The sequence below is a fragment of the Panthera uncia genome, chromosome D1, assembly GCF_023721935.1.
Source record: "Panthera uncia isolate 11264 chromosome D1, Puncia_PCG_1.0, whole genome shotgun sequence".
NCBI classification, from domain to species: Eukaryota; Metazoa; Chordata; class Mammalia; order Carnivora; family Felidae; genus Panthera; species Panthera uncia.
The window spans coordinates 55,996,916-56,013,786 of NC_064808.1; the positions used below are offsets into that span (position 1 = coordinate 55,996,916).

Here is a 16,871-nt window from a genome sequence, read left to right on the forward strand (position 1 = left end):
TCACTTTATCCCACACCTGCCATTTCCTATTGAAATGACCGGTTTCTGTGCCTGCCTCCCCCATCTGACCGTGAGTGGCACGGGGTGTGCCTTATTTGTCTTGGAACACCCTAGCCCAGTCCCCGCCGGCTTGGCCTGCACCCGACAAGGAATGATGTCAGTTATATCTACTTGCTGAACCGAAAGGAAAGCAGGATGGAGCCTGCAGCCTGTGGGAAGAAAGAAAGCAGGACAGACCCTGGGAGCTGCCCTGGATAACTAGGTGATGGCAGGGTTCAGTAGAGAGGCTGCAGGCACCTCTCACACCAGGGGAATCAGTGCCCCCGAGGCCCTTGACGCTTAGTCTAATTATCACACTCACACTGAAGTCTATGATAGGCTGTATCTCAAACCAGAGCAGTGGCTCCCTAAAGTCCAGGGGAGTTGAACTACCCCCCGCAGACAGAAAAGTTTCCCGAAAGGCCCCTCTCCCTGAGGTGGATAGCTCCTAAGGACAGACCGGGGAGTGTGGGGTCCTGCATGGGCAACAGAAGTGGCCAAGGCAGGACAAACATTTGGGGCCAGGGAGGAGCTGGGGTGCGGTTGTTACAGACTCACCTTTCCATTTGGGCTGGCCTTCTTGAACACCCTGCGGACAGAAAGCAAGAGAAAGCCAGGATTAGTGCATCCCACCAGGGGAAGGCTCCTGCGGGCCATCCCTGGGCAGGACAGAGGGCAAGGGCCTGGAGGGCTTTCCAGGCACCATCGAAGCCTTGAAAGCCAGAACAGCGTCTGGCATAATCAGATCCCAGCACCTCCGGCGCCCACCCAAACCTCCCTTATTGCCGTCACAGCTTTTGTGGGATCTGGCCATGGCCCCTCGGCCTCCTCCTCACGCAGCAGGCTGAGGGAGTCTCTAAAGATATGTCATAGAATACCACTCATTTGCTCAAAGTCCTCCCAGCTCAGGCAGCGGAAAAGCTTCTGTGTGTGGTGTCCCCTGCCTCCTTTACCCTTGGGCTCACCTCCCACTCTCTCTCACCCCTCCATTCACACTGCCTCCAACACACCAGGGTGGGACCTGCCTCAGGGCCTTTGCTCTGGCAGTCCACTCCCCCGGGCATGGTCCCCACAACAGATCTGCTTGCCAGCCCCATGCCTTTCTGTGACGTGGCTTCACTGTGGCCTCCCCTCTCACCATCTCTCCTCCTCTGGCTCTATTTTCTTTCCCACAGCACTCACCACGGGCCAACCTACTACACGAGCGACTTGCTAATTTACTCTTGTCTGCACTGCTAACATGTCAGGTCCACGAGGCAGAGGTCTGGGGTCTTTCTTCTCCACTGAAATATCCTGACCTGAGCATCTAGAACAGCGTCCCTGGTAGGTGTTTAATAAATCTGTGTTCATGCATGGCAGGTAGCAAGCACTCAACAAATATTAATAGAGTGAGTAAATGAATGAATGAGTGAAGGAATCAAATGAAAAACTGAGGCCCAGGAAAGGTAGGAGATGTTCCCATGGCCACACAGCAGAGCACTGGATGTGCACCAGGCAGACCCGCGGCCCCCAACCCTTGCAAAGTGCTTGCTGGGCCTAGAGCACACTGTGGTCCCCATCAGCGCCCCCACCCCATCCTCTCCCCGCTGGGCCTGGGAGCTTGAGACCCCCTCACCTAGCCCCCATCATCTAGCCCCAGAATTGCTCACAACACTGTTGGGAGGAGAGAAGAAAAATTAAAGAGGCAGAGCCTCAGAGACTAGAGAAGGTGTTGGAGGAGGGAGCAGGGAGGGAGGGGAGGAGGGAGAGGAGGGGAGAGGGATGCTGTCCTGCAGGCATGAAAATAACAGATGGAACGAGAGATGAAAAAACAAACAAACGAACACAAAGAGAAACTCACAAACAGAGCAATGGAGTGGAGGGACGGAGCAGGCCCACAAGAGGCCCAGAAGGATCCACACAACCCACATGGGTCCCCAGGGGCAGGGGGCGCAGCAGGTATCCAGGGCAAGGCAGGGTGAGGCCCACAGTGCCACAGTGACAGTTGCTCCTCCCAGGGGGGTGTCAGGGGGTGGCCCCGTGCTGCCTCCACAGCATCCCCTCCAACTTCTGGGGCTCAAGGGACCACAGACAGGTCTGAGCCTGGCTTGTAAGGAGGGCCTGGTGCATCTCTCCCCCACCTCCCCTGGTTCTGGGCTTTTCTCCTCCTTATAAATATTTAGCAGTGTTTGGAGTGTGAAAATGCCACAGTCAGCTGGGGTGTAATAGTTGCTAAAGTGAGAAACAATACAGATCACATGGTTTGAACCAGCAGCTCCCAAGTGGACCTGCGGAGGAGACCAGAGAAGGGCCACAGGGACCCCCAACTGCTTTCAGAAACCTCAGTCTAACTCAAGAGCCTGGGGTCTGACAGAAAGGAGAGATCACAAATGCCTGAGTTATAACTGAATCAGGGAAATAACTGAGTCAGGGCAGGCCATTCTAGTGATCCTTGAGAGGGCCAAGGGGCACCCTCACCACGGGAGGGGGCTGAGGGCCAGGCTGGGAGGAGTGACAGTCAAGAAGGGAGGGACAGAAAGAGAAAGGGCAGTAAGACAGAACTAGCATTTGTTGAGTGCCTACTTGTTTCTTACAACACACTGTGAAATGGGCATTATAACTCCCACTTTACTGATAAGGAACTTGAGGTTCAGAGACATCTGATCATTTGTCCAGGAACACACAGCAAGCAAGAGGCTAGTCAGGATTCAGACCCGATTCCGTCTGTGTCTAGAGGCTGGGCCCTTTATAGCCAACACTGCTGCTTTCCTAAAGCAAGTGTTTTTCATCAGCTTTGGGGAAAAGCAGAAAAGAGGAGAAATGAGAACTGGGGAGGGGAGGGGGAAGAGATGAAAGGGTGAGTAAGGATCAAGAAGGAGAACGAGGGCAACAAGGGCAGGAAACGTGGCCAGTGGTGGGGAATGTCCCGATAACTCAATCAGTCCCTGGGGCCACCTGCTCAGGAAGCTGGGACTCTGACGGTTTCTTCAAACAACAACAGCAGCTTCCCATACCCTGAGCACCTGTTCCGCCCTAGTCATGCCTCTGAGTATTTTTCCCAGAACACTGCTGACCACTCAACAATCCCATTTCAGAGATGAGGAAATTCAGGCTCTGAGAGGTGAACTCTGTCTCCAAAATCCACATCCTTTCCACTCTGCTGCCCAGCCAAGCCCTCCGTGAAACAACCCACCGGCTTCCTGACCCCACCCCGGGGCGGGGAGGGGGGTGCTTCCAGTTCACCGGGCCCTGCCCTTGTGCAGCACCATATGGATGGCTTCTGCTGGTCTACTGCGAAGCGCAAGCACAAAATGTGCAAGACCGTGGTCGAAACCAAACTTCCGGATTGTGGAATGGCTGGCTCTGCCTCACCCCTGAGACCCATCCATGCCCCGCCAGCCTGATTCTCAGAGTCAAAGCCGGGTCTCCTAAGAGAAATACCAGTGGTGTCCTCGCTAATTAAAGCTCACTGGAGACAAAGAACAGAAACCCAACAAGGGTGGCTGGAGGAAAGGAGGAGGGAGTATGAGAAGGAGACAAAAATCTCACGGGAAAGATGCGCAGGCAGAACGCAGGAGTGCTGGAGTCAGGAACGGGGAAGCCATCAGCCCTCGAGGCGGTTGCTCTCTCTCCACCTCTCCCCCTGGGGCTGCATGTTCTCACGCTGCTCTCCGGTCGGCTGCTCCATGGTCTCTGGGGACCAACTCTCTCTGCTTACTCAGGGCTTTTCTGCTCCTCCATCATTTTGGCTTGCATGTGGCTCTCACTGCGACCCTGTTTCTACTCTGCCTCTCGCTCAGCTTCTCACTGTTAACTGGCTGAATGGCCCAATTCCAAATTCCCAGGAAAGGAATCTGATTGATCAGCTTGGGTCAGGTGCCCCATGCCCGGACCAATCAGCTCTGTCTAGGGTGTGTCATGTGTTCCACGAGGCTTGAGCAGAGGAGGGCTTATAGAGCGGTGTTTTACGAATCGGGGGTCACAACCCATTAGCTGATAATGAAATCAACTTAAAGAGTTGCCACCAGCACTTACAGAATAGAAGATAAAAGCATGAGACACAGATAACAAGGGCGTAGTAGATATTACTATATTTACCAATATTCCATTTCCCTCTAAGGCTGGGCAAATTTCTCCAGCCCTGTGAAATTAGACATGCCCATGTGGCTTGCCCTGGCCAATGAGATAGGACTAGAAGTGCCCCCATGTCACTTCCGGGCAGAAGCATTTAAGGGCTAGTGCGTGTATTCGTTTTCTGTGGAGCCTGTAACAAGTGGCCACAAATTTAGTGGCTTAAAACAACATAGACTTAGCTTACAGCTTTGTAGTTCAGAGGTTCAGAATGTACCCCTCTGGGTTAAAATCAAGATGTTGGCTGGGCCACATTCTTTTCCGGAGACTCCAGGGCTGAATCTCTTTCCTTACCCTTTCCAGCCTCTGGAGACCACCCACATTTGTCTCACGGCCTCTTCCTCCGTCTTCAAGGCCAACAGCAGCAGGTTGCGTTCTTATTATATTGCCTCATTCTGACCTCTTCTGCCCCCCTTCTTCTATTTTTAAAGACCTTTATGAGTACATTTGACTCCCTAATTTGAGGTGAACTGGTTTAGCAACCTTAATTCCATCTGCACGCGTAATTTCCCTTTTGCCAGGATTTATAACATGTTCAAAGGTGTCAAGCATTAGTATGTAGACATATTTGGGGAGCCATTTCTTTTGCCTACCCTGCCCTCCTTCCACTGCCGCTGAAACCAGCAACGAGTGGATTCTGTCAACTGAATACCAGGGCTCTCCTGTTACATGATAGGTGTGTAACGTGACAGAAAAAGAAAGCTCTCGCACCACTAAGAAATGGGTGCTGTTTGTTACTGCACTTCTCTGGGCTGATACAAAAAGTATTATTTAGTGAAACTTTCATTTTAGGTCAGCTGAGTTACAATGTTAGATGAATTTCATGTTGCAAATGTTTTAATGTTTTAATCCACTGTTCTAGAGAAACACGTCTAAAATGAACATGTTCTATCAATGCCTGTGCAGTTGGTTGGATCCTGTTTCCTGATTTAATTCCCTCAGGCTGGTGCTACCACGCAGGGAGGCAGGTCAGCTCTCCAGTAACCAGCACGTTGGCTTTTCCAATGAGTCCCACTCCCTACCTGCAGCATGGGATACTTGCTGATCAATTTTAATATTCTGCTGCCCTTCTGGGAGCCACCTGTCCTCCCAGTGTCCGTCTGTGCCTGCGCCACGAAGGTACCAGAACAAAGTACTTTCCATGATAGGTTACCCAAAAACCAACAGGTTTTGGTACAGCCAAACAATGGAATATTACATAGCACTGAAATTATTCTTGCATCTTTTGTAACACAGGGAAGTGCCTATGATAGAATATTAAGCAGAACAAGTCAGGATTCAAAACAATATATCTGGCACGAGCTCAACCCTATACTCAACAAATACCAAAAGAAACAATGGGAAGACTTAATGTTAAGGTGGCAATACTTCCAAAATTGATCCACAGATTTAGTGCAATCCCTATTAAAATCTCAGCCGGACTTTTTTTTTTTTTTCCAGAAATGAACAGGCTGGCCCTAAAATTCATATGGAAATGCAAAGGCCCAGGATAGCCAAAACGATCTTGAAAAAACAAAATAGAATAAAGTCGGAGGACTCACACTCCCAACTTCAAAAGTCACTACAAAGCTACAGTAATCAAAAGTGTGTGATGTTGGCATAACGATAGACACATAAATCAATGGAACAGAATTGAAAGTCTAGAAATAAACCCATATAATTATGGTCAATTGATTTTTGACACAGGAGCCAAGACGAGTCAATGGGGGAAAAAACGCAAAGCAGTCTTTCAACAAATGATGCAGGGACAACTATATATCCACATGAAAGAATAAAATAAAGTTAGCCCCCACCTCACACCATATATAAAAATTAACTCAAAATGGATCAAAGCCCTTAATGTAAGAGTTAAAACTATGCAACTCTTAGAAGAAAACTTAAGTGTAAATCAACATGACCTTGGATCAAGCAATGATAACCTTAGATATGACACCAAAAGCATAGGCAACTTACAAAAAAGAGATAAACTTGCTTTTATTGAAACTAAAACCTTCTAAGCTTCAAAGGTCACTATCAAGAAAGTGAAAAGACAGTGCCTAGAATAGACAAGATATTCTCAAATCATGTATCTGATAAGGGTTTAGTATGCAGGATATATAAAAACCCTATTATAATTCAACAATAAACAGGCAAATAATCCAATTAAAAATGGGCAGGGGCACCCGGGTGGCTCAGTCGGTTAAGTGACCGGCTCAGGTCATGATCTCACAATTCGTGAGTTTGAGCCCCACCTCGGGCTCTGAATTGAAAGTACAGAGCCTGCATTGGATCCTCTGTCTCCCTCTCTCTCTGCCCCTACCCAGCTCCCACTCTCTCCCACTCTCTCGCTCTCTCTCAAAAATAAACAAACATTAAATTTTTTTAAATTAAAAAAAAAATGGGCAATGGATTGGAATAGACCTTTTTCCAAAGAGGATATAACAAGTGGCCAATAAGCACATGCAAAGATGTTCAACATTATTAGTCATCGGAGAAATGCAAATCAAAGTCACTTCACACCCACTATGATACCTACAATCCAAAAGAAGACAGTAACAGTGTTATCAAGGATGTGGAGAAATTGAAACCCTCCTCATGCATCGTTGGTGGTAATGCAACCCGGTGGGATCACTTTGGAAAACAGTTTGGCAGTTTCTCCGAAAGTGAAACACAGTTACCATATGACCCAGCAATTCTATCCCTAGGTACATACCTGAAAGAATTGAAAATAGATGCCCACACAAAAACTAGTGCAGAAATGTTCGTAGCACACACTGTTCATAACAGTCATAAAGGGTGAGGAAGAAAATCAAATGTGCAGCAATTGATGAATGTATTTTTAATGTGGTATATCCATACAAAGAAATATTATTTAACTATAAAAGGAGATAGCATACAGATTCCTGCTACAACATGGACAAACCTTAAAAACATGTCACATGAAAGAAGTCAGACACAAAAGACCACCTATTTGTGTGGTTCCATTGACAGGAAATGTCCAGAACAGACAAGCACATAGAGACAGAAAGCGGATCAGTGGTTGCCGGGGTTGGTGTGAGGGGGAAATGAGGAGTGGCAGCTAATGGGTATGGGGTTTCTCTCTGGGGTGATGAAAATGTCCTGAAATTCAGGGCGCCTGGGTGGCTCAGTCAGTTAAGCATCTAACTCTTGATTTTGGCTCAGGTCATGATCTCATGGTGTGAAGTGGCCAAGCCCCAAGTCACTGGCTCTGGGCCGATAGCGTGGAGCCTGCTTGGGACTCTCTCTCGTTCCCTCTCGGCTCCTCCCCTGCACATGCATGTGTGTGCTTGCTCTTGCTGTCTCTCTCTCTCTCTTTCTCGCCCAAAATAGACATTTTTTTAAATGTCCTGGAATTAGACAGTTGTTCAATCTTGTGAATATACTAAAAACCACACCACTACATTTTATGCAAAAATTCGGAATATGATGGTATATAAATTAATTTTATGTCAATTAAAAAATAATACTAAATAATACTAAAATAAATAATAAAATAATAAATAATAAATAAATAATAAAATGAAATAAAATACAATACTAAAATAAAAAATAATACTAAATAATACTAAAACAAACCCTAATACTAAATATTAACAGGGGTTGAAGGAGACTCCCTCCACCCACCAACCCACTCCTTGATACATCTTATTTTTCTATGTTGTATAATAAGCATAAATTACTTTGCAAAGACGCCAGGTTTTCCCTAACAAGATATGTCTCAGGTCTTGGTGAAAGGAGAGGCTGGAAAAAAAAAAACAAAACATTGCTAGTAAAGTAGAGAAATATGGATCCTATTACTCTGAATCCTTTGATGTTAGAGTCTCTCCTTCTGCAATTTTACAATCCAGAGTCCATAAATCTGTGATATGATCCCTCCCAGGCCTGCTGTGCTGTCTTCTGCTCAGCTATTTCTTTCTCCAGGAAGCCTTCCCTGACTCCCTCTAAGTCCCACACCCAGTGGGGAGTCACAGCATCTCCCACACTTTGTGATGGTTTGTTTGCTCACTTTCTGCTTCACTTAACATGAATGAGAGCACAGATCTCATTTGTGTTATTGACACTGGATCCCCAGGGCACAGCATGGTTCTTGGAGCACAGTAGGGGCTCTGTAAATAAATATGGGTTGAATGTTGCTGAATGAACAAATGCTCTAAGAGAACACTGTCAACAGTGAGGATGGAGAAGGTTTAAAAAGATGGTGGTTGGTGATGATCCTTTGCTCTAGGTGAGCAGACTCTAGAGATTTCTTCTTCTGTCTATACTTCTCTTTGGCTGTCAGGATCAATGGGCACCAGGCTTAGAAAATGCTTCACAGGGGCAGTGTCCCAGCCCCCGTCAGGCTGAGTCAGGAATACAACCGATGTATCTAAAATGGGCCCCTGCTCAGCTTTGATAAAGTTCTCCCACTTACCACTCACCTACCCACATTCACACTGCCCCTACTACTGCCAGGCTCTGGGGGCACTAAGGTGAACAATTCATCGTCCCTGCTGATGAATGACCCTGGTATACAGCCCAGTTAGAGAAAGCCACCAAGCACGATGACCACGGTGTACTAAGCTCTCCTTAGGAGTCAGGTACAGTGCTAAGCAATTCACACGCTTTGAGATACTATGTTATTCCATCTGAATATTCCCATTTTTTAGACCTAAGACTCCAATAAATAACTTATCCAAAGTCATGAAGTCAGTGTCAGAAAATACACATAGGAGAGAAAGCCCATGAATGAGCCGCCTATGGGAAATCATTTAAACGAAACGCGTCTTACTCAACAGCGGGAACCTCATCCTGGAGAGACTATTCACGAGTGTGCATTCACGACCAGTGAACTGAGGAAGCGCTGGGAACAGTTCATTCCTTTATGAGCATCGGAAAGTTCGTCGTGGGGAAAAATGCTATGAATACAGTGAATGTGGGAAGACCTTCAAATATTACTCAGTCTTCAGTCAACATCAGAAAACTCACACAGGAGAGAAACCAGGTGCCAGTTGCTGCTCTAAGTAAGCGTGTCATAAAGATGAACTCATTTGTTCCTCCAACAACCTTAAGAGGAGGTGCGACTACATCCCCGTTTCAGCAATGGGGAAACCGAGGCACAGAGAGAGAGTCAAATTTTCCCAAGGTCACACAGCCAGTAAGGGGCAGGGCTAGACACTGGAGCCGAGGCGGTCTGGCTCTAGAGACCACACTTCTAACCATTCACACAATAATAGTACCTTGTAAGTGGGATTGTGTGGTTCTGTCTGGCAAGGCAGGAAGGTCTTCAAGGGAGGAGGCAGCAATGAGAAAGGCCTTGAAGAACATTCAGGGATGAAGAGGTGGCTGAGTCCACAGGGTGCTTGGGAGACAGCAGGCAGCCTGGTGTGGCTGAAGCGTGTCCTGTGCGCCTGGGATGAGCACCAGGGAGGAGGATGGGCCAGAGAAGGGTCCATTCCCCGCCCAGATACTCACGGAGCACTTCTATGCGCCAGGCCCTGGGCTAGGTGTGAAGGGTCTTGACAATGCCAAGCTAAGGGACTTGGACCATAACCAGAAGGCAACAGGGAGCCATGGGCATTTGGGGGAGGGAGAATGACTGGCCAGGGCTGTATTTTGGACGAAGACGTGCCCTAACCCCATAAGTTTCCTCCACCTCTGCCCCAATAGCAATCATGACTCAGTTGGGTAGGGTGGGGACCACACAAGGGGGCATTCCTTCTGCCCTACATTTTGACCCACTTTTTGGGTGTGAGAGCAGTCATCAGGGAGCAGGGAGGCGTGAGGAGCAGGTGGCTATGGCAGCAAAGAGGTTTCTAGGGCCCTTATCACACACTCCCTGGTAGCAGAGTTATTTGTGTACGAGCTTGTCTGCTCTGCCAGAATTGAAAAGCCCTCCCTGTGTCAGAACATTGCCTGCCTGTTTACCCACCATTAGTGCACCTGCTTGTCAGGACAGCCCGGAAGGGGGAAGGAGACAGGAAGACAGGAAATGTCACCCTCATTTCACAGATTTGGAGAGCCTGAGGGAGCACGCTACAGGCTGCTCCATTTGCCAAATGGAGAAATCACACCCCAAGGGAGGGAAGAGTCTTGTGCCGGGGCCCGGAGTGCAGAGTCACAGGGAGGAGAGAGCCCCCAGTTGTCGGTGCTCCTGTTGTACTGCAGCTCAAAACCAAGCACGGCTCCTTTGGGCTTCTGCATGGCTCTCTGGGCACAGGGTGGCATGCCTGGCAGGGCTGAGAGGCGATGGGTGGTGGACGGGGGCCCTGACCAAGTCAAGCTCCCAGGCTCTGGGCTTCACATTGGCTTCTGGGCACACAGCAATTCTTCCAGTCCCCTGTCTGCATTCACATGTTCGCTTTTCCGGCCATGATCCATACTCGTGGAGATTTCCAGGGGGTGCAGGGTGAGGAAGGAGGGGAGCCAGCAGGTGGCCGTGAACTGAGGGGAGAGTTTCTTAACGGAGGAGCATGGCCCATTTGCTGGTAACCTAAGAAGCTGGAGACCTGAAAGTCAAGGGCTAATAAAAATTTCAATGAGTGGGCTGGCAGCTGGACCCCAAAGAGCCCGCAGACAGCACCTGAACATTCTCCAGTCTTCTCTAAGGTTGAGAGAGGGAAGGGAGGGCTGCTGGCGCAGGAAACAGTGCAGACGCTAAAAGCAAGCAGACCCTGCCTGAGTCCTGTGTGACCTCAGGCCAGTTTAATACCTCTCTGAGGCATACTTTCCCTCATCTGGAATATTGGGGTGATATCTACCTCACAGGTTGAAGGCACATAGAAAGACTTGGTACACAGTAGGGAATTGATCAAATGAAGCCAACATCATTGGTAATATGATTATTGTTACCACCTTTCCACTGGCCAACACTGTGCCTTGCTTTTGGTGCCCAGGGGACAGTTCCTGCCTAAATGTCCCTCAAGTGAGAAGGCCTTGGGGTGGGAAGAGATGGTTATGTTACCCTTGCTGGAGACAGGGAAGTTTTTTGTCTTCCTCCCAGTCTCAGATGGAAAACAATAGTTTATAATATAATGTTCTCTTCCCAGTTTAGACCCTCACATTTCATATACCTCTGGGGACATGCCCTATTTCTTCTTTCTATAGAAGCTTCTCCTTCGGTTCTCCCAATGGCAATCCTTTCTTCCCTATGTCACCTCATCCAAGAAGGCTTCCCTGACTGCTTCAGTCAGTGCCTTTGTCCTGAGTCCTCTCATCTCCAGAGGGGCTTTGCTTGCGCCTCTCCCCTCCCTCCTTCCCTTCTCTCCTCTTTCCATCCATCTTTCTGACTTCCCTCCTTTCTTTTCTCCCTTTTATCTTCCAGTCTCTGGGCCTGGCACTGTTCTTATCTCCTGCAGGTACAGGCCCCTGCACCCTGTCCTCAGGGCACCTACACTCTGGAGCAGGGAGGCAGACGTTCCATAAATACACAGACCCTCCCTCAGAAGCACGGCGGGCGGGTGGGATGAGACGATGGACGATGTCTAGCTCGGTTCCAGGCATAAGACAGCCACCCACACACATTACCGCCCCTCCCCTCTTCTCCTCTCTCCAGCGCCCGTGTCCCCTCAGCATCCACATGGGCCTGCGCCTCTCCTCGCCTCAGTGACAGTCACGGAATGCTGAAAAAATGCAGAGAGCAGAAACCTCTTCCTTCAGTCATTCATTTTCCTTGGTACATAGTCAGTGCTAAGTAAATATTTTGAATGAATGAATCGAGGAGAGCCAAACCCTGAGCTTGAAGCTGGGGAAAAATAGGACTTGGGCCAAGTGGCCAGTCAGAGGTGGGCAGCCTGGCCTGCAGGATGGGACGCGCCGCATGGGCCTCAGCAGGGGCCCGGGCCACACAGGGTGGCCCCAGGCACAGGGGGTCAGATTATCCCAGTGGAAGACTTCATTTAAAGTTTCATTTGTCTGGGTTTGGTGTTTTGTTTTGGCAGTCTGAACATACAGACTTCCAGGGTTATAGAATAACATATGAAAATGAGATATTAATTCAGAAGCATTACTTTTTTCCTCCTCTTACACTTCATTAAACATCAGAACAGATCACCATGGCAACGCCTCACCCACTCTGTCGACCACCTTGGGGGCGGGTCAAAGGCTGAGAGTCCTCTGGGGTCTGGGGCTCTGTTCAGACCGTAAGCTATGCCCTAAGGTGGTGGCTCTTTTCTGAGAAAGAATTCTAGGGGGAAAAGCCCATGCCCTACATTTAGCCAGACATAGTGTCCTTGATGTGCTGAAGGGGGCTCCTATAGGCTCATAAGAGCCTACTGCCATGTTTGTAGATTTTGTGAGCTGGTGGTTAAACACAGCCATCGCCAAGGCTCGCCACTGAGGGTGAATGTGCCCCGTGGGGGACAACTTGAAATGTCTGGAGACATTTTGGGTGGTCACAACTTGGAGAAGGGGTGCTACTGGCATCCAGTGGGTGGAGGTCAGGGACGCTGCCTGCACAATGCACAGGTCACCCCCCTTCCCATCTCCAACAAGGAATCGGCAGCCCAAATGTTTGTGGTACTGATGGTGAGAAATCCAGATCTAAGCTTATGGTTAAAAAAAATGATATGAAAAACAAAGGGAAGACATAATCAAAGCTTACCACTTGCTACTATTTCACTAAATTTCCCTACGATGCTCTTGAGGCTATTGATGCCCACTAGATCCGTATGGTGGGACTAACGTATAATGGTCCCCTACCATGCATCTCTTCCCAAGTCCGTGTTCGATGACACCACTTTAATAGTGTGAAATCCTTGGTGGGAGAATTTACACCACAGAAATTGGCAATTACTACACCATCCCCACCCCCACCCCCTGTTTTTTTCCTGAACAGCCACTTGTTACCAGTACGCCACTGGGCAGAGCCCTAAACAGAGAAGGGAATTCACAAGCCTGGTAAATGCCTCTAAGTTTCCAACCCAGGTAGATGGCTCAGCACCAGCCTGCTATACACGGTGTGGAACAAGGATCTAAACGTGGCAAAATGCACAAAGTACACATCTCATACACGGACACACACCATGCACATCGTACACACACGCACAGACACACACACTCCACACATATCCAGAGATACCACACACACACCGCACATCCTCCACATTGTACCTACAGACATCACACACACCACACGCATAGAAAACACACACACATCACACTCCCCTACACCGCACACATATACCATACCTGCTTTGCACCTCAGGCGCCCATGTACCCCACAGACACTTAGACACACTGCAGACAGACCACTCACACAAATATAAGCACAATGTGCAACTGAAACACACAACTCACGCACAACACCACCCCCCCCATGCCAAACACACACCACAGAAATACACATGTAAGTAGCCTTCTAGCTAGCAGAGAACTTATAGAATGAGAACAGTAAAAGAATGCCAACCTGACTGACCACAGTCTTCGATGTCTCAGTACCTTCACCTTTACTCCCTCCTCAGCCTCTGTGGCCCCCCGTCCCCCACACACCACCTCCCTACCAGCCCGCTAAGGTGAATGGCTCAACCCCACCCCCCCCCCCCCCCACCCCAGGAATACCATCCAGTGGTCCTGTCTCGGTGCCCATTCCTCTTGGCCTCTGGAACCCCGGCTGAGTGGTTCCCTACCCCTGCTCTGTGCCCAGCTCTCTGTCAGCTGAGCCCAGCTGGCTGTGGCCTCCAGGGTCTGGCCTCCACCCCTTCCCAGAGCTCATGACAAGCAGTCCCTGGGTGACTCCACCCACTCAGTCACTTGGCTGCTACTAGATGCTGGTTAAGTCCAAACCTCTACCTCCAGCCAGACCCTCTCTGCCCCCACACCCGCCAGCCTTGTGACATCTCTACTCAGATGTCCCCCAACTCCTCAGACAAGTCCCAAACAGACTTTCTGTCTGTCCACACCTGTTCCTTGCCTAGGTTCTCTGCCCCTGCCCACCGCAAAGATCAGAGGTGCTCAATGCACATCTCATGAATAAAGGAAAAAATTATGTAAATCCTACAAAGAGACAAAAAAAAAAAAACCCAAAACACCCAAACTTCCCTGTGAGGCAGAGAGGAAGTCTTACCCCATTTTACAGATGAGAGTCCTGAGTTTTGGCGAAGTTAAGGGACTGGCCCAGAAGCTGCAGCCAAGGAGGGCGGGGTGGGGGGGGTGGGCACAGACAGGTAAGGCTGTGTTAGACCCAGAGCAGGGGGCTGCAGGCAGCAGCAGCCAGGCCAGGGCAGGCCCTTCAGGATCAGCTCTTGCCGGCCCCGAGTGAGGGGGTTAGTTACAAAGAAAAGGAAAAGGCGTTCCTGATACGCGTCCTGTTTCCTCTCCTCCTCTGGGCTTCTCAGGCCTTGGAGGGCGGATGTCTCTGGGCTGGCAACACTCAGACTGTGCACAGTCAGAGGGTGAGGGTCTCCCTGGGACCCTTCCCCCCCACGCCAAGCAGTTAGGCCTGCATGAAGACAGGGGCTCTCTGGAGTGACCTCTCAAGTGTCCCTTCCCAGCCTGGAAGAGCCTCAACCCTCTATCTCCAGTGGAGTCTCATCACAGCCAGGCACCTCCTGTCCATAAGACTGTCCCATAAAGGCACCTCCACTGGGAAGCCTTCCATGTCACCCTCACTTGCTATGGAGTCCTTCTATAGTCCCCCTTCTCCCCTTCCTCCCTGCCCCACGGCAGTTGAGCCCATTACTCTGCCCAGCTTTCTGTGGCTGGTGCCTGTAAATCTGGGCTCCCCATAAATCAGGCAGGGGGTGGGAAGCAGGGAGGAGAGAGACAAAGGCAGAGGCCATAAAATGGGGCTTCTTGAGTGAAAGGACAAGATGAGCCTACCCCATCAGACAGAGGCCTTCCTGAGGGCAGAGGGCAGATCTCCTCTATCAGATAAAGATTTCCCTTAGGGAAATGGCTATGACTTTCCATCACAGGAGTTCCTGCAGGACAAAGATCATGCCTCTTTCCTTAAACATGGAGCTGCCAGAGGATAAGAGGGCTAGTTCCCTCCATTTTAAATAGGGAGCCCCAGGAAATAGAAGCCACATTCCCCCCATCCGACAGGAGTCTCTTTCCAGGGGGATGGGGCCATGCCTCCTCCATTAGACTAGGAGCTCTCAGAGGGCACACTCCCACCTGCTGCCCCCACAACAGTCCTCAGAACAGACTTTAGCTCAGTCTAAGACACAGAGAAGGGCTTCCCTCTGGGGCAGAACTGGGGGGAGTCTTGCCCAATCCTCCCTTGCACAGGGTCCCATGCCAAGTTCCCATTCATGCCCTCAACTGAACCAAAGCTGCCTTGCCATACTTAAGATGGCCACGTGTCTGGGCAGAGGCCACTGGCCGTCTGTCCCAACCCAGGAATGTAGACTTCTCAAGAAATTTCGAAGGGGGCGACTAGGAGAGCCCTGAGAAGAGGACGCCCGGACAGGCCAGCCCTGGCCTGGATGTGACCAGACATGTGGGCTGGATGGGTCTCTGCTCCTGGCTCTGCCACCAGCTGGGCAAACCTCTTCCCCCTGTGGCCACTATCACCCCTCCCACCCCAATCTCCAAACTCTACCATCACCTACTGCTGGCTGAAGTGGCAGGAGGCACAGGAGAGGAAGGACAGCAGGGCCCTTCCCAGGTCCTGCCCAGAGGACATCACTGGCCGCCCCGAGTGCCGGGTGCCGTCCCTGAGCCTGGTCCAAGCCGCCTTCACAATCCTTTTCCCTACGTGTGCCAGCTCCAGGGAGCTGCTATTAGTTAGCATTGATCCACAAAGTGCTTTGATGACACTGTCTATGAGCTTAGCCTCACACCCAGGGCCCTCGGGGCTAGAAGCAAGGGGTGGAAATGGAGCTGGGGACCCAGGCCACTGAGCAGAGTGACAGAACACTGGAGCCCCAAGACCAAGGCCCAAACAAGCCCAGGGCCAGCACTCAGTAAATGTTAGCTGAATACATGTTCACTGAAAAGCTACCTTAATCTGGTAACTTAATCTGGGTATATTTTCTTATTAAGAACTATTATTGTTGTTATAAGTGATGTTTATCATGTTTAATACAAGCCCAGCACTTTTCTAAACACTGTATCAACTCATTTAATCCTCACAAGAACCCTGTAAGGTAGATACTCTTCCTCTTCACACTCTACATAGGAAGAAACTTAGACACAGAAAGGGTAGTAAGTAACTTGCCCAAAGTCACAGAGCAGAAAAGAAATGGAAGCAGCTCAAACCATCTGCTTGAGAAATTAAGAAGTAAAAATATAATAACAATGCCTCTGAAGTTTTTTAAATGTTTGTGTATTTATTTATTTATTTATTTATTTATTTATTTTTGAGAGAGAGAGAGAGAGAGAGAGAGAGAGAGAGAGGGCAGGGGAGGGGCAGAGAAAGAAGGACAGAGGATCTGAGCCTGATGCGGGGCTCGAACTCATGAATCGTTAGATCGTGACCCGAGCCAAAGTCAGCCACTCAGCCAACTGAGCCACCAAGGCGCCCCAATGCTTCTGAATTTTAAAAGAATTCGATCGTTTTGAAAGATACAATTTATCCTGTGTTCCAAACCAAATACATTCATTATCAGACTTATCGTGGTATGGTCAGGAGGTAAGAAGTTCTCTCAAAGAGTAGTATGACAAAGGTAAAACATGTGCTTCTCGGTTATCTCAAAATCATAGTTCTTTAGAAACTTTGAGTAGTTTTATTAAAACTTAGAAAACAAGAAAAACTGACAATGGCAATGGTTTTAAGATTTATCATTTATGTGTTAGGTGCTAGG

General features: G+C 49.3%; 1 protein-coding gene across 8 annotated transcripts in view; it reads right to left on the reverse strand.

Annotated features, from left to right (window-relative positions):
- The window catches only part of ARRB1 (arrestin beta 1), a 79,702-nt gene that overhangs the window by 27,597 nt on the left and 35,234 nt on the right, over positions 1–16,871 (reverse strand). For 5 of the 8 annotated variants that reach the window (XM_049652445.1, XM_049652452.1, XM_049652435.1 and 2 more), the window contains one exon: positions 598–628. In XM_049652445.1, the coding sequence (XP_049508402.1) occupies positions 598–628 (31 nt within the window). Of the gene's footprint in view, positions 1–597; positions 629–3,567; positions 6,225–16,871 lie in introns of those variants that run through there. The other 3 variants (XM_049652487.1, XM_049652477.1, XM_049652468.1) reach the window with 3 other exon arrangements.